Source organism: Topomyia yanbarensis, chromosome 2, assembly GCF_030247195.1.
Source record: "Topomyia yanbarensis strain Yona2022 chromosome 2, ASM3024719v1, whole genome shotgun sequence".
Taxonomy (NCBI): Eukaryota; Metazoa; Arthropoda; class Insecta; order Diptera; family Culicidae; genus Topomyia; species Topomyia yanbarensis.
This window is the reverse complement of record NC_080671.1, coordinates 417,125,921-417,151,463: the sequence shown is the minus strand read 5'-3', so window position 1 is coordinate 417,151,463 and position 25,543 is coordinate 417,125,921. Positions and strand designations below refer to the sequence as shown.

The 25,543-nt window shown below is 41.8% G+C and overlaps 2 protein-coding genes across 4 annotated transcripts in view; both read left to right on the top strand.

Annotated features, from left to right (window-relative positions):
- Positions 1-25,543, top strand: part of LOC131685173 (spectrin beta chain, non-erythrocytic 1) — a 418,083-nt gene that overhangs the window by 112,853 nt on the left and 279,687 nt on the right. The window lies entirely within an intron of this gene.
- The window catches only part of LOC131685181 (BTB/POZ domain-containing protein 2-like), a 37,998-nt gene continuing 15,638 nt past the window's right edge, over positions 3,184-25,543 (top strand). The window contains exons 1-3 of the mRNA XM_058968719.1: positions 3,184-5,924; positions 5,989-6,336; positions 6,494-7,330. Coding sequence (XP_058824702.1) covers positions 6,053-6,336; positions 6,494-7,223 — 1,014 coding nt within the window. The 5' untranslated portion in view covers positions 3,184-5,924; positions 5,989-6,052 and the 3' untranslated portion in view covers positions 7,224-7,330. The remainder of the gene's footprint in view (positions 5,925-5,988; positions 6,337-6,493; positions 7,331-25,543) is intronic.

Genomic DNA, 25,543 nt, shown 5'->3' with positions numbered 1-25,543 from the left:
GTTTCAGACTTCGGGAGATCAACGGGTGGATTACAGAATCAGGGTGGCCTTCATCAGGAACAATCATGTACTGGGACGCCGGGTGGTCGTTATCAATATGGCAGGGGTTTCTCCAGACGATTTCGTAGTGCGGCTCAGATGTTGATCGGCTACATTTCGAGTTGTGCGTGTGATGTTCGTGCTTTTGGTCCCGTGTTTGTTGGCTCATTCGACAGGGACGTTTTGTGTCGCCTTGGAGTCGCATCAAACCATCGTGGGTGTATGGCACAGGTGGAAGAGAGCGTTTCTGAGAATGATAAGGAAAAGGGGCAGTTAAAGTTGGATATTGATGGTTTTTATGAAGGTGTATATAAGGGACATATAGAGGACATCGCGGCTTGCCAACACATCTCGAACCGGGACGTTGGGTGGTCTTCCTCGGGCCCGGAGGGTGTCCATAAGCCGAGACCTGGCGGAACTGTACTCGGTGCACGCCCAGACTATGTGCTCTATATCGTGATAACCTTCGCCACAAGCGCAGATACCACTCTCCACGAGCCCAATACGTCGGAGATGTGCATCCAGCGTGTAATGGTTCGCCATGAGTCGGGACATCACACGAATGAAGTCACGACCCACATCCATCCCCTTGAACCAAGGTTTCGTCGATACCTTAGGGACTATCGAATGTAGCCACCTTCCTAGCTCCCCATTGCTCCACGAGGTTTGCCAACTTTCGAGGGTTCTCTGATGAGTAATACTGAAAAATTCGTGGAAGCAAATTGGTCTTTCAAAAACGTCACCTTCAATGGCACCCACCTTAGCTAAGGAGTCCACCTTCTCATTGCCCGGAATGGAGCAATGAGAAGGGACCCACACCAAGGTAATCTGGAAAGATTTGTCAGATAAAGCACTCAGTAGCTCCCGTATTTTCCCCAAAAAATACGAGGAATGCTTTCCATGTTTCATCGAGCGAATAGCGTCAATAGAACTCAGACTATCCGAGACGATGAAGTAATGGTCTGCGGGTAATGTGTCAATGACTCCAAGGGTATACTGAATAGCAGCTAGTTCTGCGGCGTAAACTGAAGCAGGGTCACTGAGTTTGTAGGAGGCGGTGAACTTTTGATTGAAAATACCGAAGCCAGTGGACCCTTCGAGGTTTGATCCGTCAGTATAAAACATCTTAGAACAGTCGACTTCTCGGAATTTATTATAAAAAATATTTGGAACCACTTGTGGGCGTATGTGGTCCGGAATTCCAATAATCTCATCTTTCATGGATGTGTCGAAGAAAACAGTAGATTCAGAAGTATTTATGAAATGCACACGGTTGGGATTGTAAGAAGAAGGATTAATATTTTGCGCCATGTAGTTAAAGTACAGGGACATAAAACGGGTCTGAGAATTGAGCTCAACAAGCCTTTCGAAATTTTCAATCACCAACGGGTTCAAGATATCGCATCGAATGAGCAATCGATATGAGAGTTCCCAAAATCGATTTTTCAGCGGGAGAACGCCCGACAGGACTTCGAGACTCATCGTATGGGTCGACTGCATGCACCCTAATGCGATACGCAAACAACGATACTGAATTCTTTCGAGTTTGATGAAATGTATGTTCGCGCCGGATCGAAAGCAGAAGCATCCGTATTCCAGTACCGAGAGTATCGTTGTTTGATACACCCTAATTAGGTCTCCTGGGTGGGCACCCCACCACGTTCCGGTTATTGTACGAAGAAAGTCGATCCTTTGTTGGCATTTCTGTTTCAGATACCGAATATGGCATCCCCAAGTACCTTTCGAGTCGAACCAGACCCCTAGATATTTTTCTGTGAAGACCTGAGCTATAGTTTGACCCATTAATAGAAGCTGTAGTTGTGCTGGTTCACGCTTCCTAGAAAATACAACTAGCTCAGTTTTCTCCGTGGAGAATTCGATACCCAGCTTAATAGCCCATGCAGACAAATTGTCCAAGGTATTCTGTAATGGTCCTTGTAGATCGACAGCTTTGGGTCCCGTAACAGACACCACGCCATCGTCTGCAAGTTGTCTTAACGTGCAGGAATTGTCAAGACATTCATCAATGTCGTTGACGTAGAAATTGTATAACAGGGGGCTTAGACATGAGCCCTGGGGAAGGCCCATGTAGCTAAATCGTGATGTCGATAAGTCACCATGCGAAAAATGCATGTGCTTTTCCGACAACAAGTTTAGTAAAAAGTTGTTTAAAGTCGCTGAAAGACCATGCTGGTGTAGCTTCTCTGAAAGAATGTTGATAGAAACTGAATCAAGAGCCCCCTTTATATCTAGGAACACTGATGCCATCTGCTCTTTACTAGCATAGGCCATTTGAATTTCGGTTGAGTGCAACGCAAGACAATCGTTCGTCCCTTTGCCTTTGCGAAAGCCAAATTGTGTATCGGACAGTAAGCCATTTGCTTCGACCCAATTGTCGAGGCGGGATAGGATCATTTTCTCGAACAACTTCCGGATACAAGATAGCATTGCGATCGGTCGATACGAATTGTGGTCGGAGGCTGGTTTTCCTGGTTTTTGGATGGCGATGACCTTCACTTGCCTCCAATCGTGTGGGACAATGTTAGCCTCAAGAAACTTATTAAATAAGTTCAACAAGCGTCTCTTGGCAGAGTCTGGCAGATTCTTCAACAAGTTGAATTTGATTCTGTCTGGCCCTGGAGCTTTATTGTTACACGACAAGAGAGCAAGTGAGAACTCCACCATCGAAAAAGGTGTTTCGTTCGCGTTATCGTGACGGGACGCGGCGCGGTAGATCTTCTGTGCCGGGGCGGAATCCGGACAAACCTTCTTGGCGAAATCGAATATCCAACGGTTTGAATATTCCGCGCTCTCGTTAGTACTGTTTCGATTTCGCATACGTCGGGCTGTTCCCCAAAGAGTGCTCATCGATGTTTCTCTCGTTAATCCGTCGACGAACCGGCGCCAATAACCGCGTTTTTTGGCTTTCATCAAACTCTTCATTCGCTTGTCTAACGTCGCGTACTGTCGAAAACTAGCGGGTAACCCGTCGTTCCGGAAGGTCTTAAACGCGGCGGCCTTCTCTGCGTACACGTCTGAGCACTCTTTATCCCACCAGGGATTGGGAGAACGTTTTTGTATGTTCGCGCCGGGTACTGGCTTAGTCTGAGCTTGATTCGCGCTGTCGAGAATCAAGCCAGCCAAAAAGCTGTACTCTTCCTCCGGAGGAAGTTCTTGAGTAGATTCGATGTTGTCGGATATCGCGGCAGCATAGCTCTTCCAATCGATATTTCGTGTGAGGTCATACGAAATATTGATTGTTTCCAATGGCCTTGAGCCGTTATTGATTGAGACTATGATCGGCAGATGGTCGCTACCGTGGGGATCAGGGACGCGCATTCTAACTTTAGCGAGGTCGAGCAAAGGGATAAATCTAATGCGCTTGGGCGCGCTGGTGGGGGAGGAATCCGTGTCATTTCACCCGTGTTTAGAATTGTCATGTTGAAGTTGTCGCAAATATTGTGAATTAAAGAGGAACGGTTATTATCATAAAGGCAACCCCATTCCGTACCGTGAGAGTTAAAGTCGCCTAAAACTAGTCGCGGTGCAGGCAGGGATTCTATGATGTCATGTAGCCGGCGATGCCCAATCGCGGTGTTGGGGGGAATATATATGGAAGCTATGCAAAGATCTTTGCCTTTGGTTGTTACTTGACAAGCGACAACTTCAATACCTGTTATCGAGGGAAGGTTAATTCTGTAGAAGGAATAGCGCTTTTTGATCCACAAAAGCACTCCTCCATAGGGGGTGTCTCGATCCAGGCGAATAATATTAAAGTCGTGGAAGTTGAGATCTATATCGGAAGTTAACCAAGTTTCACATAATGCAAATGCATCGCAACTCAAATTATTTATTAAAATTTTGAAGGAATCGATTTTCGGGATGATACTTCTGCAATTCCACTGTAGAATAGTGATCAAATCCATGACCTCGTTCGATGAGTTAGCCATCGAAGGATACAATCGCTGAAAGGAGGGGCCATTTAGCAGTCAACTGCTTCAAAAATGTTCTTACTGTAGGGAGAAAAGCTAACATAAGACTTTTAATAGGATCAGTTATATCGAAAGTTTTTATTATCCAGTCCACAATGTCCGAGAGCTTGATAATTCCAGTGCCGCGATTATTCTCGAACTGAAACAGAGGAACACTTGGGATTTTTGATGTTCCGGGAAGTGCTGGGAACTCCTTCTCTGAGTTTAATCCTCCGAGACCAGGAGCTAATTGCTTCGGTTTGGTTGCAACACTTCCAATAGATGTGACTTTCGGAGTCCCGTCAAGGGATACCTTCTGGCCTTTACAACGAACTTTAGGAGAGGAAATGTTCCTCCTCTTCCTATAACTTCTAGGCGCCCTAGTAGATGTTCCCTCTTGTGGGTCATCAGCCTCGCCCTCGTTAGGAGGCAAGTGAGCATAGATGTTTGTTGAGGTTGGTGGTGTAGCTTTCTTTAGCATTTCTGCGAAAGAACGTTCGGATCGTCCCGCAAGGGAACGTTTTAGTTTATCCCCGCGTAGTTTGTACGCGGGACATGCCGAGATATCATGCAGATTCTCTGCACAGTAAGCACACTTCTCAGCATTCTTACTGCACGAATCATCTAGATGATTCTCCCCGCATTTTCCACAGCGGGCCTTATTGCTACAATGGGTGGCTGTGTGACCCAATTGTTTACACTTTGTGCAATTCATTACCCGCGGCACAAACAGACGCACAGGCAGACGAACCTTGTGCAAGAGGACGTAATTTGGCAAAGCGGTACCAGCGAAGGTCAACCGATAAGAGTTTGATTGGGGGTACGTTTTTGAACCATCCCCCGCAACTACTACTGAGTGCAAACGCTTGCACTCGAGTATTTTCACTGGCTGAAGTATGCGGTCTCTAAAACGGCCAACCCCGTACTGCAGCAGATCCTCGCATGTCAAACTGTCATCGGTGACAACGCCTTTAGACTGTACTTTTACAGCTGGAATATACACGTGATAGTCCTTCGTAAAGTGCTCGCAGCAAGCAATATCGTTTGCCTGCTTTGAGTTAGTCAGCACGACCCTCAGCCTGTCTGAGCGGACCTTTTTTATTTCGGTCACAGCCGAGAACCGTTCCGTCAGGTCTTTTGAAATCTGTAATAGATTCAGCGATTTTGTTTTGGGCCGAAAGAAGACCACAAAGGGACCGGTCGAGAGCTCTGGATATTGTTTGGGTCGGGGGAGGTTAGGAGTCGACTCGATCTCCATTTGGCCATCCGGGGAGGAAGCCATCGACACCGTCAACGCACGGGGTCAGCACCCGCGCAGACGGGAAAAAGCCGTAAATGTATCAAAAAGGTGGATTTCACTTATCTGTATACTCGTTTCCCACGACGCACCAGTCCAGCTTAAATAGCTGGTTATTGTTCAATCCTCGCTTTACGAACAAAAGGTTGAGGAATGTGGCCTAACGGTTAACACACGCACAAAAGAAATAAAAGTCCAAACCTCGAAGAGGCAAAGAATGGCAAAATAACCTTGAACGCGGATTACTGCACTGTTCTTTTTTCAACAGACCGAATACAAAACACTTCTATCTCGATCGAGCGATGCGTAGAGACTGATGATCGGTTACCTGGTCTTTACCACAGTGTTTCTCATATCCAACTCGGAAAGTAGAAATAGGTATAACTGTATCAGAGGTACGATTTCTCGTTAAGCGACCTCGTGCTGGAACGTTTACAACTTTATTTGTACACGAGAATTATGAATACGATTCGTTAGAGTTCAACAAATGTTTATGACAACATTTTTTTCTTCACAGATTTGAAGTGCTTCAATTCGAAATTGTTTAAACGTATGACATTTCTGAAGTCTTTATTTGCTTTTGTAACGAGTTTAAGCACGATTCAGTTACTTTTCAGGTGCTAAAAATTATTGATTTAGAATGATGAACACTACACTAATTTAATCACCTTGATGTTTCAGATATTTCAAACTTTGTTTTTAAGTTAACGAACTCACGTGTGTGATAATTTTATTTAAGTAAACGATGGACCCTAAAAAGACAACGAACGGAGACTCGAGTGACTGGCGGTATTCCTGTGTGGACAATAAATCCCGCCTGAAGTACATGTGCGAAACAGGAACGATGTCTGACTGTGAGTTTCTGGTTGGCAAAGGATCGGAAGGACAGAAGGTCAAGGCTCACAAATTTGTCCTCGCGATGGTGTCTCCTGTTTTCGATACGATGTTTTATGGAGCACTTTCCACGAAAAACGACGAGCCGATACGTGTTTCGGACATCGATTTGCACGAGTTCAAAAAGTTGATGACGTAAGTAACTTAATCGATCCACAATTGCGTTTGTGTTGTACCTTTGGAACTGTACCCGAATTGGCCCGGTTGAATTTTTGAAAATGAATGAAGTTATTTTAACTTCAGAACATTGAAAAACTTGTTGCTTTAAATAATTGTTACTTTTCTCTTACAGGTATATTTATATGGATCATCTTGGAATAGCTTCGGTATCTGAGGCAATGAATCTTTATTACGCAGCTAAAAAATACATGCTACCGAGAGCTGTTGCAGAATGCATTACTTATTTGCAAAGTAATCAAGTAGTAGACAGTGTTTGTCAAGTGTACGAATTCGCCAAATTTTATGATGAATCTAAACTGATGAGTATCTGTCTTACTATCATGTGTGATCAAACAAGTACTGTAATAACTGGAAGTGGTTTCCTTGATGCCGACCTCAGTACAATAATAACCATATTAAATCAGAATGATTTAACTATCGACTCTGAGCTAGATCTCTTCAAAGCTATCAAACGGTATGCACATAAACATGGTCTATCACGTGCAATTGAATCCCAGCAGCATCCTGAGCCAAAGAAGGTTGCGGTTGACTCTCAGGGTTACAAAAATCCGCATAAAGACCAATCCACCATTCTTGACGCTCTACATCGTATCCGATTCCAAATTATTAAACCATCTCAATTAGCACCAGAGCTCATTGGAACGGAGCTTTTAACAAAATCTGAAGTTTTGGAGATTCTTTTGTGTTCTTCAATGCAAGAAGGCGGACAACAATACACTGTGCCTAAAGGATTTTCGTCTAGCTCTGAGCCGAGAATTAAAAAAAAGTTGTGCCAATATTGCAAGCGTAAACTACAATGTAATAAGATGTATTGTAGTTATTGTGGGCATTACCGTTATTAGACAAAATGTTATTTTTGTTCAACTACAGATTTTCCTTTTGTAATGCAAACAATAAAATCATAATTTTACGAGATATTATATGCATCGAACAGAAAACACGCTTTAAGGTATATCACATTCCATTGAATTTGGTACTGCATAATTATATTCATAGCAAGTATATTGTATGTTCTACTTGAAACACGGGTTACGGGAAATGCGTTGTTGACTATTCATAACACGATTCTGGGTTGTCGCTACTACGAAAAACCTGTCCGCAACATTCCCACCAATCCTACGAATAAATTGTTTGTTAAAATCTTTATGCTGTGCGTAGCTTAGCTTCAGTAGACTACCCGTAGTTACACTTCATGATTGACCGAGTGAGTGGAATTAACACAATTAGCCAACCGAATGATGCTTGGCAAAAGCAATTCATTCTCACCGTGCATGTTTCACGGATTCAACACTTTGAGAAATGATCAATAACGACACCGGCCACGACTAAGGCTGTTCTACTGGGGGAAAGGAGGGAATGTTAATTCAGCACTCACTTTTTCTAGAGACCGAGACTACCTCTACATCTCGACGAGAATCGCAGGAAAGGAATTGTGTTCGTAAGGAAAGAGAATGATCAGGACATACCTTGGTAGACAATACGATCTGAGCAGAAAGCACGGCATAATTTATTATTAATTTCCAAAAAGACAACCATCCAACTCATACTACGATCACCTACCAGTCCTGTCATTCAAACGTGAGGCAAATTTTTTTAAATTTTCGCGAATGTTTATTGAAAAATCCGACTAAACTGAAGCGAAATGAAATTGTATATGACCTGTTAGAAAATCATTCAATATCTGTGTTAACCTTCCGGCTGACGCGCTAGTACTCAGAGTGCACGCCACTCAGAAAACCAAGCGAAAGCGTTTTTGAATATCAGCGCCTACTTGCTCAGTGAGTCGTTCACGCGACTTTAGGAGGACCAGACACAAATATTTCAATAGTTTATAATTTCTGAACGGGCTGTTATGACTTTTTTTGGTGGTATTCGACGGGAAAAACTGATCGAAATGATGAGTTAAACGAAAGCAATTAAATGAAAAAAAATTCTCCAGCGTCAGCATTCGAACCTGCAATCCTTGGGACTCCGGCCCAATGCACAAACTTTTACGCTATGACTGGGCTATAATGACGTCCCAGGAAGAGCACATGATTATCGCATTGGCTGGCGACGGTGATCGTACCACTGCCTCTGGAGAGAGAGATCACAACCGCCGCGGCTACCCGACACATTTGATTTGTTTAATTTCCCGGTTAGGGTTCTTACGGTCAAACGGTTTAACCTTCGTTTTGTAGGTGAAACCCAGTCCTAACAATTTTTGACATAATTACAATCTTTGACCGTAGTGATATTATACGGGTTTAACACCATGCTAAAATAAAAACAAAATTAGTCATAACTCTTTACAAAGTACCGTAAACCGGGGTTACATTGATCACGTTTCGAAGTAATCATTACATATTTTTAGACGCAACACATTTTTGTCAAGTTTAATATTTTTAAACCATGTACTGATGTATGGAGAACAAGATTGGATGATTTTACCTAAAATTGTCCGTTTACAGCTATTTTTTCAAAAATGATTTCAAGTTGAAGTCCGTTTTCGTGTTCCGGGGTGACTTTGATAACCTGCATGTTCACCCACATTCAGTGATGTACCAAATCGGGTTTTTATAATTTTGGGGAAAAAAACCCAAGGTTTTTTCCCGGTTAAAACGGTTTTTTCGCGGGAAGATTGGGTTTTTTGCAATTTTGTGGTATTTTAGTAATTGAACATTAATGTACTGTTATCTAAACATTGTTATTTTATTTATGAGCATTATTGTCATAAAGTTTTGCATGTATATGAATTCTGAATGGTTTTCCTCGATTGAATCATTGCTATAGCGGTGATCCAATATTTCTTTACAAATATTGTGGTTAAATAAGTGATAAAACTTTTCGACACTTTTTGGGCTAAGTCGATTGTGTTTCTTACTGTGAATCCACCTAAACGTACTAAACATTTTTTTCTACTGTTGTTGATGTAGTTGATGCCGAAAGAATTCGGATTGCGATTTGTGAGAGTTCTGATTACGGTTCATAATAATGACGAATGTCAAGGCCACTCGCTTTCTGCATATTACTCACTTTTACTTTTCACCGAACTAAATAGGTATTTTCTAAATTTTGTGTGAATACCTACCTCATTTCGCTAAAAGTATAGCAACCCCTAAAATGAGTAACAAGCAGAATAAAAGTAGTTTGGGCATCACACGATTATTCTAATTTTCACTAGTTAGAGTAACAATGACTATTGTTCCCAGTATTATATGAAATAAGTTGAAATATGGAATGGAGCGAAATTAAAGTCGCTGGAACAGAAAATGCTTCGTAAATCCCGTTATAAATATATTAGAATGTGAAAATTGGATTTAAACTTCAAGTTTAAAAATCGGACAGGAGCTTTTCGATTAAGTCCTACAGAATTAAAACCGTAAAAAAGTATATCCGGTTCATAGAAAGGACTTTTCTTTATACAACTTTTAATCTTGAATGTAACGTTGTACGGAATTTCCCATGAGCGAATTATACTGGATGTTCATCCTTGCCGAATATTCTAAGCGATTCTCATGCTCAAGGATCTCTGTCCGATTTTTACGCTTGATGTTTATATTCGATTTTTACATGCTAAGATATCTGGACTTGGCTCTGCAAAGTATGTTTTATCCTTGCGACTTTTATTTTCGGTCTCTCAAATATAAATGCAAGATTCTTTAACCCTCCGGAAGTCGCGCAAATGGCCCACTGAACGAGCAGCCGCTGGCGCCCTAAGATTTCGCTAGATTTTCAGAGCAGCGTGTACTCAGTGCACTAGCGCGACTGCCGAAAGGTTAAAAAACATTAAATGAACATCATACACTCGATAAAACGAAAAAACCCATATTTCGTCCGGGTTAAAATGATTTGGGAAAAAACCCGGTTAAAACCCAAAAATAAAAACCCGGGAAGATGGAATTTTTCCCATCGGTACATCACTGCCCACATTAAGTTATTGAAGTCAATGTTTTTCATTCAAATGTTTGTTTAAGCTAATTCTGGAACGATACTCATTGTTAAATAAATGTTAATTTGTATTATACAAAGTATTTCAATATACTGTAAAATTCGAGTAACCAAAATTCGTATAATTTGTGTCCAACTAGAATAAAAGATTCTGAAAACCTTTAAAACTGTTAAAATTGTATTGTTTCAGTGTTTTATCAATGTACAAAATGTTTCATCCATTTTAACACGTTGGAATATTGAACAATAAAAAAATGTTGCGAATTTTAGCTTAAAATAATTTGAAATTATTACCAACTAGTTTCACAAAAAATGTATTAAAAATAAACAAACTCTTAAAACTAAATTTAGCATATCCCAATTTAAAGGAAAATAAAAACTCGCTTGTGATTTATTACTCTTGCTCAAATCTGAGATTTATTTGTTTTATAAAAAATAGACACTTTACGAAGCTTCGTAAAAATCAAGTGAAGTCAAATTTCGGTTTTTTGTAGCTTTTGTACCTGAAAACCGACCAATATACTCAAAAAGTATAACAAATCAGTATTTTATAAGTTTAGAGTAAAAATCATTTCAAATTAAAATGATTCGGTAGACTATTCTGGTTTAATAAACGATCTACGAAAAAAGTTTCGAGTGATCAAAGTCACCCCGATGATCAAAGTCACCCCGGTTTACGGTATTCACAGCTATTTGGTCTGTTCGGGAAAGTTGCGTGTTTTGTAATGATAAAAAATAACTTTGAACAGCGAAAAATCTGAAATAAAAAAGTTATAAGTAAAAAGAAGAATTTAAGGAGTTCTTCATAGAAAACGTCACATAACTCGATGACTGTGAGTGAGAGAGACAACATGTCTTTTGCAAAATTTATAACTAAACTCTTCTTCTACAACTTTGTCTAAGACAGCCAAGCGCAATCTCTTTCGGTTCAAAAGTTGAATTTTCTATAGCCTACTACGACCAATTTTGTAAAAGAAAAATATTGTTGCCAAATGATGGCGTTTTTACACATACACATATTGTAGCATATGCAAAATCGCTAATATAAACAGTTTTGACAGCAATGAATTAAGTACCTGCCTCAAAACACTGTTTTTGACCACTGTGCGACGCCACAATGCCTTCTGCGAACATTAGTTGACTATCCCCACGTTTCTGTGAATGAATGCCTTGAAAACAATGAACGGGTGACTCACTGTCAGCTTTTTTTATCTCCATTAACAAACACCGACAGAGCCCCCTTCACACATTTTCTCACCAAAATCAGACAAATGAAATTCTCTCATGAGCACACCCACACCCAGACAGGGAAACGGAAACAGGGCACTTCTGCGTTCTTTCTTTCAACTTATTTGTACAACTAAAATCCTTCGCAATCCAGCTGTACAATAGAATTTTCACTTAACTTCACCCTTTTTATAATAAGTAATCAAATTGGGGATACTATTTCTCTGCTATTTGCTGCTACTATGGGAGTTCCACAAGGCAGCCACCTGGTACCCATAATCTTCCTGTTATTCATGAACAATTTCCACTCTTCACTCAAATATCTCAAGCTTCCCTATGCCGATGACTTCAAGCTTCTTCAATGCGATCTAAAAACTTTCGTTAATTGGTGTAGCAACATTCAGACGGTTTTGAGTGCATCTAAGTGCTCCGTAATATCCTTTAGTCTGAGTGAATGCTTACTCATCAATTATTTTTAATTATGAACTTTATAGCAATAATCTTCGGAGAGACACTTCTGTTAATCTAGGATCTAGGCATAGTTCTTAACTCAAAGTTAACATTTAGCGACCATGTTTCATACATCTCATAAAAAGCTACCAGAACATTTGGCTTTATCTTTTAGACGGCTAAAAATTTGCTTTTGGTACACTCGACATTAGAATATGCATCACTGGTTTGGGCACCATTCTATCAAAACAGGCTCAGACAAAACGAGACCGTTCCATCGCACGTTCTTACGATTTGCCTTGCGTCATCTTCACTGGAATGGCTATCGGATTTGTTCGCATATGAAGATAGGTGTAAATTGATCGGTCTAGACTTGCTCACTTGTCGAGGCAATATCGCAAAGGTTTTGTTTTTTTCCGATACTATTCAAGCTAATATCGACTGCTCCGCATTACTTCAAGCGTTGAACTGCAACAATTATCGTCGCGTTTTACGATCCCGCTTTTTTGTTCCTAGAACAAATTATGGTCATAATGAACCTATAGCCAGTATGTGTCGTATGTTAAATCGGGTGCGCGACATTTGGCATAAATACGTTAGGCATAAGTACGTTAGGCATACATACGTTAGGCATAATGGACGATTGGCATAATATACGTTACGCATAATGGACGATTGGCATAATGTACGTTAGGCATAGTTCACAAAAATATAAAAATAATCGCAAGGCTTTCGTTAGAGATTTCGTTTGTTTTTTTAGGTTAGGAAAAAATGACGCATTGCTACACCATACCTTCGCATAACTCTAGCGAGAGACTCCAAAATGAAAAATACCATGCGATATATTTAACCCTTACAAGTGTAGAGCTTTTTTTCTATTTTTCTGTAGACGAGATGAAGAAAACATCCCTTCAGTTTGGATACAAGCAGATTCTTTATATTTAATATTTAAAAAAAGCAAAATAATGAACAGACTGTTGTAACGGCATTTAATTGGCAAGGGACTGGAAGGTGAAGTACATTTTTCAATATTAAGCGCCATAGTACTCAAGGGAGAGCAAGCAATTGAAGATCGGTTCCGACAGCATGAAATACAAAGTTACCTTACGCTCGTCCGGGCATACCGCAGACTCCGGTGATTCGCATTTCTAATGCCAAAAGATCCTGACTCCTGCGGTAGCAGACAAAGGGTTAAGTCGCCGGGAAACTCTAAGCTTGCTCATATGACCCTTTCCACGCTTTTTTAAACTTTCTTCCTTCAACTCCTTGCTCTATCTGGAGTACTAAGGCTCTTAAAATTGAAAAAATATACTTCACCTTCCAGTCCATTGCCGTTACAACATTTAATAAATTGACTCAATATGTTGTTAACGAAAAAATGGGAAAAAATAATGAATAGACATTAAATTTTGGATCCAATGGAAACTGGCAATGTTATGTACAGGATCCACATTAGGCTACGGGTTCTACGTTTGTGACGATACCTTTTTCGTTTCGGTAACTCTTCACAGTACAGGAATAAACGCTCACATCAAAGAGTTTCCATAGTTCTATTTGTGACGGCCTCGAGAATACAGTCACTGTGTGTCACTGTTATGAATATGGGAGATAATCAAGGGGTGAGTCGCTTAGCACAAATCGAATTGTGCTCACAAACAAACAGCGTGGTAGCTCGTGCTGCAATGTACCAAGATGTGCCACGATGTGCCATGGTGTTCAGTAAAACAAAAGCAATGGTTGCTATGATTATTCAACTACACTTTGTTGACAGTTTTCGAGTTGTCAGAAGTGTGCCTCAGTGTGCCACACATTGTGGTAAAGAGTGAAATGATCGTGTATTACTGTGAATCGTAATCTTATATCGTGTTATCGTAGGTGATACAGTGTGCATAGCACATTGTTCTAAGCGACTCACCCCTTGGAGATAATCAATATAGAACTAGCAATATTCGTAAATTCGTTGAATGAATTAGTAAATTGCATCATTCTTTCTTTCATGAGCTGTTCTTCTAGGTTATATATTTTCTTCTTGGACAATTACACCATGCATGCATGAACAACTAATCTTAGTTAATCTTTACATGCCCAACATTTTTCTAGCGTTCACAGGGTTCAAAAAACACGAAAAAGTCGCTTTGAAAGATGCTTCTTTCGCAGTGTTGGAAGCTGTTCAATATTCCGGTGCTAAGCACAATTCTTCTAGAAAATTTTCAATATAATATATGCTAAGAAAGGATCGTCGAAGATACGCTTTAGCAGTTTTCAATAATAATGGAAAATAATGAAGATATATCAAAATTTCATTTATCAACGCTAACTGTCAATATCTCTGGTGGCACTGCTTCAGCAGAATTATATCAGACTAATAGCAATAACTTCAGTTCTAAGTTCTAATAGTCCCAGTTACTGGTCTTCCTTGTTTTTGTGAGTAAATTCTGCCTAAATCAAAAGTTTTAGAAGCTTAAAAACGTTTTTGTTTACAAACAACATGGGGGTTGATGTGCTTTATTCATACAAAAGAGACTGATTTTAAACAAGAGTATTTTGCCTATTTTAGAGATGTGCAATTTGTTCAATCGATGCTCATTCGTTCTGCATCTTCTATTTGAGTAAAGATTTCTTGAGGTATATACAATAGAATAAAATGTTGATTTAGTTTTGTTAGTTTCCAAAATAATTCAATTTTTTTTAAACATTTGCGCGCTTACCACCCGAGACTGTCACCACCAAAAAGTTATTTCCTTAAAGGATACTTCAATATGATAATTTATGCCTAACGTCCATTATACCAATCGTCCATTATGCCTAACGTCCATCATGCCTAACGTCCGTATGCCTAACGTATTTATGCCTAATGGAGTACACCCCATTAAATCAACTCTCTGATGCCTTCGACTTTAATTTGTCCCGAGCCACCACAAAAGAAAAGTTTTTTGGGGTCATATCCACTGTCTAGTTTTTTTCGTTTCTAAAATTTATGTAGTATGTAGTACGAAGTATTTAAGCTAGTTTTTTTATCGAGTTGTTGTTAGACTCAGGTATTAGATGCTGAATTTATTTGTATGTTCCGTAATAGTATATTCTTTACATTCTATGCATTGTACAGTAGCTAGCTATTCTGTCATTAGGGTTAGCCTGTTGTCATTGAAAAGAAGAGAAGGTTTTACGCCAACTAGAGAAGAGACGAAAAGAAGCTTCACTCCAGTTGGCTCTACAAATAAAAAAACAAATATTGTAGAATTCGAGTTGTAACCTTGACTGTCTAATTTGTGTTGTTTTCTTGTTTGCTATTTCTTTCTCGGAGACACCCAAAAGCAGATGGAAATATGCAAACGGCCACACAGCTAGAGAATGACTTTAGTATCACCGGAAATCACAAACATACAAACGCTCGAGAGTTTCGCGATAATACAAACTCGCTGCAAAGGCGATCATTCACGCATACCTGCGTCCACAATTCCACAATCATATGAACGGGACGTCTTACAACACCAGGCGGGGTGTCCAAATGTAGTTAATGGCGCGATTGCCGGGTGGTTAACAAAATTTTACTCAGTGGTTGCTTGACCTGATGAAGCTCAAAAGCTACTGAAAATTCGCTGCGTCTGCCTTGATGAGTTCAATATTAAGTTCCTTTATTGATAATGTAATGATCGTATACGCTTATTTCACCAATAATCCAATATGTTAAGAGAGATTCATATACTTTTGTTGATTTATAACATTTTGCGCTATCATAACTATTCGTCCATACTACGTGCTAACATTCGGTGACTTTCAACCCAAAAAGTTTTAGTAACGGAATAAGGTTGCAATAGTGATCACCGTATTACAATTACACAGATAAGATTAGCTTTTCTATGCAATGATCCCAGGGTCAGCTGTTTCGAGTTCAAATTGCTTTTGTTTAGAAAACATAACTTACTCCCAGTAGCCGGCTGCCCAGAGTTAAAAAAACTTAAACTAAACAAAATCGTTTCTTTTTCGAGTGATCCTGTACTCCTGGATTAAGTAAACAACTATCCAACAAACTATGCTTCACTCGCTTGGAGCGAATCCTAAACCTTAAACCCTTCTAAGGAAGAGTCTAATGAGTCGTCGTCCTTCTGTTAAGTAGGTAAAATATCAATACGTTCCGTCTCTCTTATCTTTTATCGTTCCCAGTGAACGACGTGGATGGGGGCGGCCGGCAATGGTGACTATCACGCTGTTGAGGTTTTATTATTGGTCAGATTGGTACACAACCCACTCCTTTTTTCGACTTCTGATCGACACTATATTGGACATGGTCTTGAAACGAGTTTCCCATAATCGGATCCACTACACGACCATCCCCCTTTAAATCTCCCCCAGGTTGTCGCTATTTCCACCTTGATTCTTCGCAATTCCAGGGAAAGTAGGGCGATTTGTGAAATTCTGAAAACTGACTAGTTTTTTAGTTCGTTTATTTGGCACGGCGTTAACTTCACGTATCCGTGGGTCTTTTATATATTTACATTATGTAAAAAATAAAAATAATAAACAATTAATACTAAGAGTCTATCCGATCTTGTACGCGCAACTTGCCATTGCGCGCGGAGATCCGTTTTCGTGTCGGGAAATATTAGCATCCACGTTAACTGTATTATGGGGGTCATTCATATCTCTGTCGTCGTCGCACATGTCCAGGCCATCATCGAGGATTATCTGACTAGTTGTCCGCCTCGGATTAGACCCCTGTTGAAAACCACATATCAAGAGGACTGGCAACTCTGCCCAGAATCTGGAGACAGTAACAGCAACACCTCTTCTAGGTTAAGAATAGTAATTCCCATAGTGATGTACGCACACATGTGTACTTGTGCGCGATCGTATAGTCGAAACTCGGCTAGGATCGGATAAAGGGTGAACACGAAATTATTGCGACACCGAAAATGTCATGCCAATTTTCTTATAATGTTTAAAATCAAACCAAAATTTTAGGGTAGTTTTATACATATATTTACTTCAAAAATCAAAAGAAAAGTTAATCGATGGAGCCTTGAGTGTAAAATTGAACGTATTTTCGCTTGATGCCCTCCATCAAAGCCTTTACAGTGTCATCCGGTACCAGTTTCTCAGTTCTTTTTCCATTTTCTTAACATGTCCTTCTCGTCTTTGAATGTCTTCCGAAGTTCCCGCTTCATCATTGCCCAGTACTGCTCCACCGGGCACAGCTCCGGACAGTTTGGCGGATTCATGTCCTTTGGAACAAAATGGATAGAATTGGCCTCATACCACTCCAGGACACTTTTAGAATAGTGGCATGATGCCAAATCTGGCCAAAATAGCGGAGCTTCGTCGTGCTGCTGCAAGAACGGCAAAAGGCGCTTCTCGAGGCACTCAGATTTATAGATCTCGCCATTTACAGTGCCCTTTGTCACGAAAGGCTCACTCCTCAGTCCGCAAGAGCAGATGGCCTGCCAAATGAGATATTTGGAGGCGATCTTCGACATTTTCTTCTTCTTAAATTTGTCGTCTACATAGAACTTGCTCTTGCCGGTGAAAAACTCCAACCCCGGAATCGGCTTTTATATACGTTTCGTCGTCCTCCGCTTCACCTGTCCTTCCGTCTTTTTGTTCTCCGGTCCCGGTTTTCTTCCAGCTCCTTTGCCGTGGTCCAACGTCAACCGCTCCTGGAACCGCTTCAACACTCTGGAGACGGTTGAATGGTGAATGTTCAACATTTTTCCCAACTGCCGGTGCGACAGGTCAGGAAATTCCAGGTGTTTGGAAAGAATTTGTTCTCTCGACTCGCGTTGGTTCACCTCCATTTTCGTTGAATCGAAAAACACGACTTCGAGTTTGACAGCATGTAAACAATACACATCAATGAGAAAGTGTGCAAAATTTGGTTGATTTTTACCCAATGGTAAAAAAGTTATGGCCTGTTGAATGTGTCGCAATAATTTCGTGTTTGCCCTTTACGCTTTACCATATGATTTTGCATGTGGTTCATGAAAACGATTTGTAATTTGAGGCGGGGTTGGGATTCGAACCCTGGTGAGCTGTGTACAAGGGCAATCCACTCACCAACTACCAACTTTGCCCGCCCCGATCGTAATCAGTTTTGTCAGAAAACCATGTTCAAGCATTATCTGCTAAAGTTCGTTTCGTTTCACTGAATCGTACACCACTTTGAAATTCACCAGCAGATGGTGAGTGTGCAAGTTGTAACTAATGATTTTTCTTTCACAGATCTAAAATTCTTCCATTTGAAATTTTCTAAACGGAAAACAGCTCTGAAGTTTTGTGTTGTCTTGGTAATGATTCTTTTTACGTTGAATGTCGACCTCTTACCGATATAATCACCTTGATCTTTCAGATCTTCGAGTTAACGAAACCGTGTGATATAAAAATAACGATAAAAATAATCATTGAAAAAAGTGAAATAAAATCACCGAAACCTTCGGATATTTGATCGGTAGACCGCTTTGTAATTTTTGCTTGGTTACCTATAGCCGAAAGTCGTAAACAAGAGGACAAAAACAGATCACATATAAAAGTACACGATGGAGCCTAAAAGGACAACGAGCGAAACCTCCGGTGACCTGCAGCATACCTTTGTGGACATTATATCCCGCATGAAGTATGTTCTCGAAACAGGAACAATGTCTGACTGCGAGTTTCTGGTCGGTAAAGATTCGAAAGGTTGGAAAATCGTTGCACATAAATTTGTCCTCGCACTGGCGTCTGAAGTTTTCAAGGGGATGTTTTATGGAGCGCTTGCCAAGAACAACGAGGAGCCGATACGTGTTCCGGATATCGATTATCATGTGTTCAAAAAAATGTTGACGTAAGTGACTTAAATGAACCTCAATATTATCGATTGTTTGTAATGGGTATACTCTAGAGTGTCAAGAAAAAAATGACCCCTACCAGACCATCCCTGAGTCGATTCCTAGTCCCACCAAATGTGTCTGCTTCAAATTAGCGCCAAATTGTACAAATTTAACTACCGGACAGACGTGTTTGAAGTTTGTATGGGATTTTTCGACAATTTACGGGATGAAAGCCCCCTAACCTGCATTTTCACCGCTAGATGGCAGTGTATGCATCAGTTTATCTCTGCAAGTGAAAATAAGTCAAATAATTTTATTGTCTACAACTTAGACGAAGACTGGCAAATCAATCCAACTTGCTTGGGAAAAGTTATTAAAATTTTAATGAAGTGATGTCTGAGTTAGTTTTGCATGGGGCCTAACAGCACGTGGTGCTGAATCAGTAGACGATTCGTACAAACTTAATTTTTGCGAAATTTTTTTGCCAACGCTAACTTTTCAACGGCCCGGACCGAAGAAGCGACTGGTACGACGGCGAATGCGACCAGTTAGTCGAAGAGAAGAATGCAGCATGGGCGAGAATGCTGCAACACCGCACGAGGGCGAACGAGGCGCGATATAAACAGGCACGGAACAGGCAGAACTCGGTTTTCCGGACCAAAAAGCGCCAGCAGGAAGACCGAGATCGCGAAGCGATGGAGCAGCTGTACCGCGCTAAAGACACACGGAAATTCTACGAGAAGTTGAACCGCTCGCGCAGGGGACACGTACCACAGGCCGACATGTGCAGAGATACAAACGGGAATCTTCTCACGGACCAGTGTGAGGTGATCCAGAGGTGGCGGCAGCACTACAAAGAACACCTGAACGGCGATGCAGCAGACGACGAGGATGGCACGGTAACGCACCTGGGAGCACGCGCGGAAAACATTACACTACCGGCTCCGGATCTCCAAGAAATCCAGGAGGAGATCAGCCGGCTCAAAAATAATAAAGCAGCTGGGGTTGACCAAATACCAAGCGAGCTACTAAAACACGGTGGCGAGCCACTGGCTAAAGCGCTGCACTGGGTGATTACCAAGATTTGGGAGGAGGAGATTCTACCGGAGGAGTGGATGGAAGGTTTCGTGTGTCCTATCTACAAAAAGGGCGACAAGCTGGATTGCTGTAAATACCGAGCAATCACCCTGCTGAACGCCGCCTACAAGGTACTCTCCCAAATACTATGCCGTCGACTATCACCAATTGCAAGAGAGTTCGTGGGGCAGTACCAGGCGGGCTTCGTGAGCGAACGATCTACCACGGACCAGGTGTTCGCTCTTCGTCAAGTACTGCAGAAATGCCGCGAGTACAATGTGCCCACACATCATTTGTTCATCGACTTCAAAGTCGCATACGACACTATTGATCGAGATCAGCTATGGCAGATTATGCACGAGTACGGATTCCCGGACAAATTGACGCGATTAGTGAAGGCGACGATGGATCGGGTGATGTGCGTAGTACGTGTCTCAGGGACGCTCTCGAGTCCCTTCGAATCACGCAGAGGGTTACGGCAAGGTGATGGTCTCTCGTGTCTGTTATTCAACATCGCGCTGGAAGGTGTAATAAGAAGAGCAGGGATCGACACGAGTGGTACGATTTTCACAAAGTCCGTTCAGCTACTTGGCTTCGCCGATGACGTTGATATTATTGCACGAAACTTTGAGCAGATGGAGGAAGCCTACATCAGACAGAAAAGAGAAGCCAAGCGCGTCGGACTTGCCATCAACACGTCGAAGACAAAGTACATGATAGGAAGAGGTTCACGAGAAGAGAATGAAAACCGCCCGCTTCGAGTTTGCATCGGTGGCGACGAAATCGAGGTGGTTGAAGAGTTCGTGTACTTGGGCTCACTGGTGACCGCCGACAATGATACCAGCAGAGAGATTCGTAGACGCATCGTGGCAGGAAATCGTGCTTACTTTGGCCTCCGCAAAACACTTCGGTCGAACAGAGTTCGCCGTCGTACGAAGTTGACCATCTACAAGACGCTGATTAGACCGGTAGTTCTCTACGGGCACGAGACCTGGACCATGCTCGTGGAGGACCAACGCGCACTTGGTGTCTTCGAACGGAAAGTGCTGCGTACCATCTACGGTGGAGTGCAGATGGAAGACGGCACATGGAGACGGCGAATGAACCATGAGTTGCATCAGCTGTTGGGGGAGCCGCCCATCTGTCATACCGCGAAAATCGGACGACTACGGTGGGCCGGGCACGTAGCCAGAATGTCGGAATGAGCCCAAGTACACGACGATGGATCGACCAGGTGGAAGACGATTTGCGGACCCTTCGCAGACTGCGTGGCTGGCGACGCGCGGCCATGGACCGAGTGGAATGGAGGAATCTTTTGTATACGGCACAGGCCACTTCGGCCTTAATCTGTTAATAAATAAAAAAACTTCAACAGAAAGAGTTAGAAAATTGGTATCTTCTACGACATTCTAGAACTAGCATTTTCCAGTAATTCTCGTGAATATATCCATATTCTATCACTTTCTCTGAAAGGAAGTTGGATTGATTTGCAGTCTTCGACAAAGTTGTAGTTGTAGTTTCTCATTTGCATTTGCAGTGATGAACTGAGATATATACTGTCACTTAGCGGTGAAAATGCAAGTTAGGGGGCCTTACTCATGTTTTTTTTTTTAAATCCCAGGCTAACTTCGAACACGTTTGTCCGGTAACTGGGCTTGTTCGATTTGATTCAAATTTAGATCAGAGACTCCTGGTGGCACTAGTAATCTATTCAGGATTGGGTTTATAAAATTTTCAACAATTTTTTTTTTCTGGGCAGTCTAGTGTTTTAATCAAGCATAAATGCGTTAGGCATACGGACGTTAGGCATAATCTACGTTTGGCATAAATACATTAGGCATAATGTACGTTAGGCATAAATTATCATTTTGATGTATTACTTAAAGAATCTCATTGTCGGCAGTGATAGCGTCGAGTGGTCCTGAATGTTCGCACTTTTTCACTCTTGTAGAATTACCCTGGACGCTGACCAAACTCGAGCAACGTTTTGTTCTGTTGTATAAACATGAAGAAGTTTTTGCTCAAATAAAAGAAGCAGACCATGGGTTTGACGTGGGCAATCCCAGCTTGCGCTAACATCTCGACACACAATCTTTAAATTGCGCATATATCAATATCATTGATTTTATCCCTATAAACAATACAATTACAGAAACGGGTGAAAATGTGAACTCATGTGTTAAGGGGTTACACCACTGCACTGTAGAGCACGAAAAAATCGGCATATGTCAGATATGTCAGAAAGGTACATACATAAGAGGCGTTGCCGAATTGAAAATTTGAACATACATTATTGTCGCTTCCGATATTTTGACATATCATTTTTAAGACAACTGTTGCGACTGAAATCCCTATTATGGCAATGTCGACATCCACTCGGCGCAACTCTCAATCGACCACGAAAAGAGGGAAGAAATGTCATCAATGTCATGTAGACGGGAAGAGATAGATCAGAAAAATGTGCTCGCTGCTGAAGTGAACGTGTCGGTAAAATTTATTTTGGATTTCCTTAAAATTAATATTGATATATCTTAAAAACTAAATTTAACAATTAAACATCGGAGCAGTTAGAGTAAGGGGCCGTACACAAATGACGTAGCTTTTTTCTGGCGATTTTCGACCCCTTCCTCCCCCCTCGTAGCATTTGGTCACAAAATTTAAACCTCCCCCTTGTAAATGACGTAGGATTTCCCTACCCCCCCCCCCACGCAACGCGACCATGAGATGAAAAAAATTACATATGTTTTTCAATTCTTTTAAATACATGTCCTTACAAAATGTTTGACGACTTTTATCAACATTTTCATTATAACAGCAAATTGCCTACAAGCAAGTACATTTCATGACAAATGTAGTGTGGATAGTTTTGTTAAGAATTTTACATGTCATAGAGCATGAAGAGAAGTTCACATCCTGCACCTGCCAACGATTTTAGGAAGCATAAACTCAACTAAATTACTAAATTTTCTTTGATTGAATCCGAAAGAAAATTTAACCAACATAAGTCTACTAGTTAGCAATATTAGCTAACTAATGTGGCAATTTAAATCCGCATGAAAAATCTTCCCATTTCTTTGCGAGCCTGCCATTTCGCGAACAGTAAAATTTACCAAAAGAAAAAACCTCGTGAAAAGCAACTTGGGAATGGAGGAACATTAAACTGTTTTCTCTAATTAATGGGTTTTGATGCCCGTCAAAAAAAACTTAAGCTTCATGCTACGTCGCACAACTTCTGACCCTACCCTCCCCCTCGTCACACTTCGTCACAAATTTGGTATAACCCCCCTACCCCCTAAAATGCTACGTCATTTATGCATGACCCCTAAGTACTATTTAGAAGATTAAAATGATGAATTAAATCTAGCATAGAATTATTAACTAAGTTAAATCTAATCTAACCTAAAATGGAATTCCAGAACCCGGAATATTGCGAGTTAGCTAGAGTGGAATCGTCTGATAGGAGTTTATTCAATCTACGGGTTGATCACCAATATTGTGAGTAGTACGATAAATTGCAGTCGAATGAAAAGACTAATAAAATCCTTTTGTTAGCTGGAAGCTAACCGATATAAAAAAGTGTTTGCTGTCAAGAATTGGCCAGTAACTTGCGCCCACAAGAATATTGTACGTTGGATTGGGTTGGAAGATGGAAGAACTCCACGACACCAGCGGTTACCATTGTCGTCGATGCAATCGACCGGACTCGGCCGAAGTCCTCATGGTCGCATGCGATCAGTGCCATACGTGGGAGCACTTGGGATGTGCAGGTGTGACCGAAGCAATAACTGAGCTCCCGTACACTTGCCAAGAGTGTACGTTAGGTGAATCGGCTAGAGCAGCTGTCCGTCAGCTTCTAAAACCCCCCAAAACCGGAAGGGAAAACTGCCAAAACATCGAATAAAAGCGTGGGGTCGAAAAGAAGCAAGAAAACCGTGGCTCCTGTACCAGAAAGTGCAACTTCCAGCACTCGCGCTGCTCTACTCGAAGCACAAATGAAATTACTGGAGGAAGAGCAACAGATGAAAGAACAAGCAGTTAAGGAATAAGCTGCTCTGAGGACCCGAGAAATGGCAGAGAAGAAGCGCCAGATAGCCGAGATGAAATTGCTGATGGAGGAGGAAAAACGGCTGCGAGAGCTGAAACTTCAGGATGAAAAAGCCTTTCAAGCAAAGCAACAGTTGATTCGGCAGGAGTCGCTGGAACAAAAACGAAAACTCCTTCAAATAGCAGCGAGTAGCAAGGCTGAATCGACACCCGGGTTAATTATCAGTTCGAAGGAAAAAAGTATCAGCATGGCTGAATAAACAACACGGTGGAGGATCAAAGGGGAAGATTTCGGGAGACAATAGCGAAAACAGCTCGAAATCTCAGGTGGTCCTCAAAGACCCACCAGGAAGCACGATCAACGGGCGGACTGATTCCGATCGAATCCGGGAAAGTCCGCATCACCTCTCATCAATTTCTAACCGCGAGAGTCACCGTCACCAACATGATGGTTCCTCTAATTTGGTCGTACAATCACCCATCCCCCAACAACATTCATACCCGACTGCTCAGGCTAGACCCGGAGGTCATCCCACGATGCTGGGTACGCAGCAAATCGCTGCTCGTCAAGTACTGGGAAAGGAATTACCAACGTTTAGCGGACATCCCGAAGACTGGCCCATCTTTATTAGTAGCTTCGAGCAATCGACTGCTACTTGCGGCCTACTACCGTCGGGAGTTCCGCATGTGATTCAAATACTGCGAACGCTTTATGGGAGGCCGGAGCTACTCATTCGGTCGCTGCTCGAAAAAAATTAAATGTGTGCCAGCCCCGAGACATGATCGGCTGGAGACCATAATGGAGTTTGGACTAGCTGTTCAAAATCTCGTTGACCACCTCACCGCTGCACAACAAGAAAGTCATCTCTCAAACCCAGTACTGATGCAGGAACTGGCAGAAAAACTGCCGGGATCACTTAGACTGGATTGGGCCGTTTACAAGAACCGGGATGCCGTGCCTACTCTGCGGACGTTTGGCAGCTTTATGTCGCGACTGGTTACAGCGGCGAGCGAGGTAACATTTGATCTGCCATGCATCGGTACAACTAACAAAGGCGAGAGGCCGAGGGCAAGGGCTCATATTCAAACTCACTCGGTCGATTCTGCGTCTTCCCCTCCCAGCACGAACTCATTTGCTACGAATCGTAAGCCAGGTCGTCCATGTGCTGTGTGTGATCGCGAAGGTCATCGTGTGGCTGAATGCAGCAAATTCAATACAATGTCTGTAGATCAGCGCTGGCAATTAGTCCAACAAAAGGGGCTGTGTCGGACCTGTTTGAATAGTCACGGCAAGTGGCCATGTCGATTATGGCAAGGCTGCAATATAGAAAATTGTCGCCTTAAACATAACTCTCTCCTTCATCAATTTTCGTCCACTTCCTATCCAATAAACGTGTCTACAACCGTGCCTTATTCCTCCGAGACTATGTTTCCTGTCTTTCGCATGATACTAGTGGTCTTATACGGGCAGGAACGAGCCATAACCATCTTTGCTTTCATCGATGAAGGATCTTCACTCACTCTGCTAGAAAAAAACAGTCGCTGAACAGCTAGGCGTGACCGGACAATCAGAACCACTGACTCTGAGATGGACAGGAAACGTTACGCGTGAGGAATCACTATCCCAAAAGGTG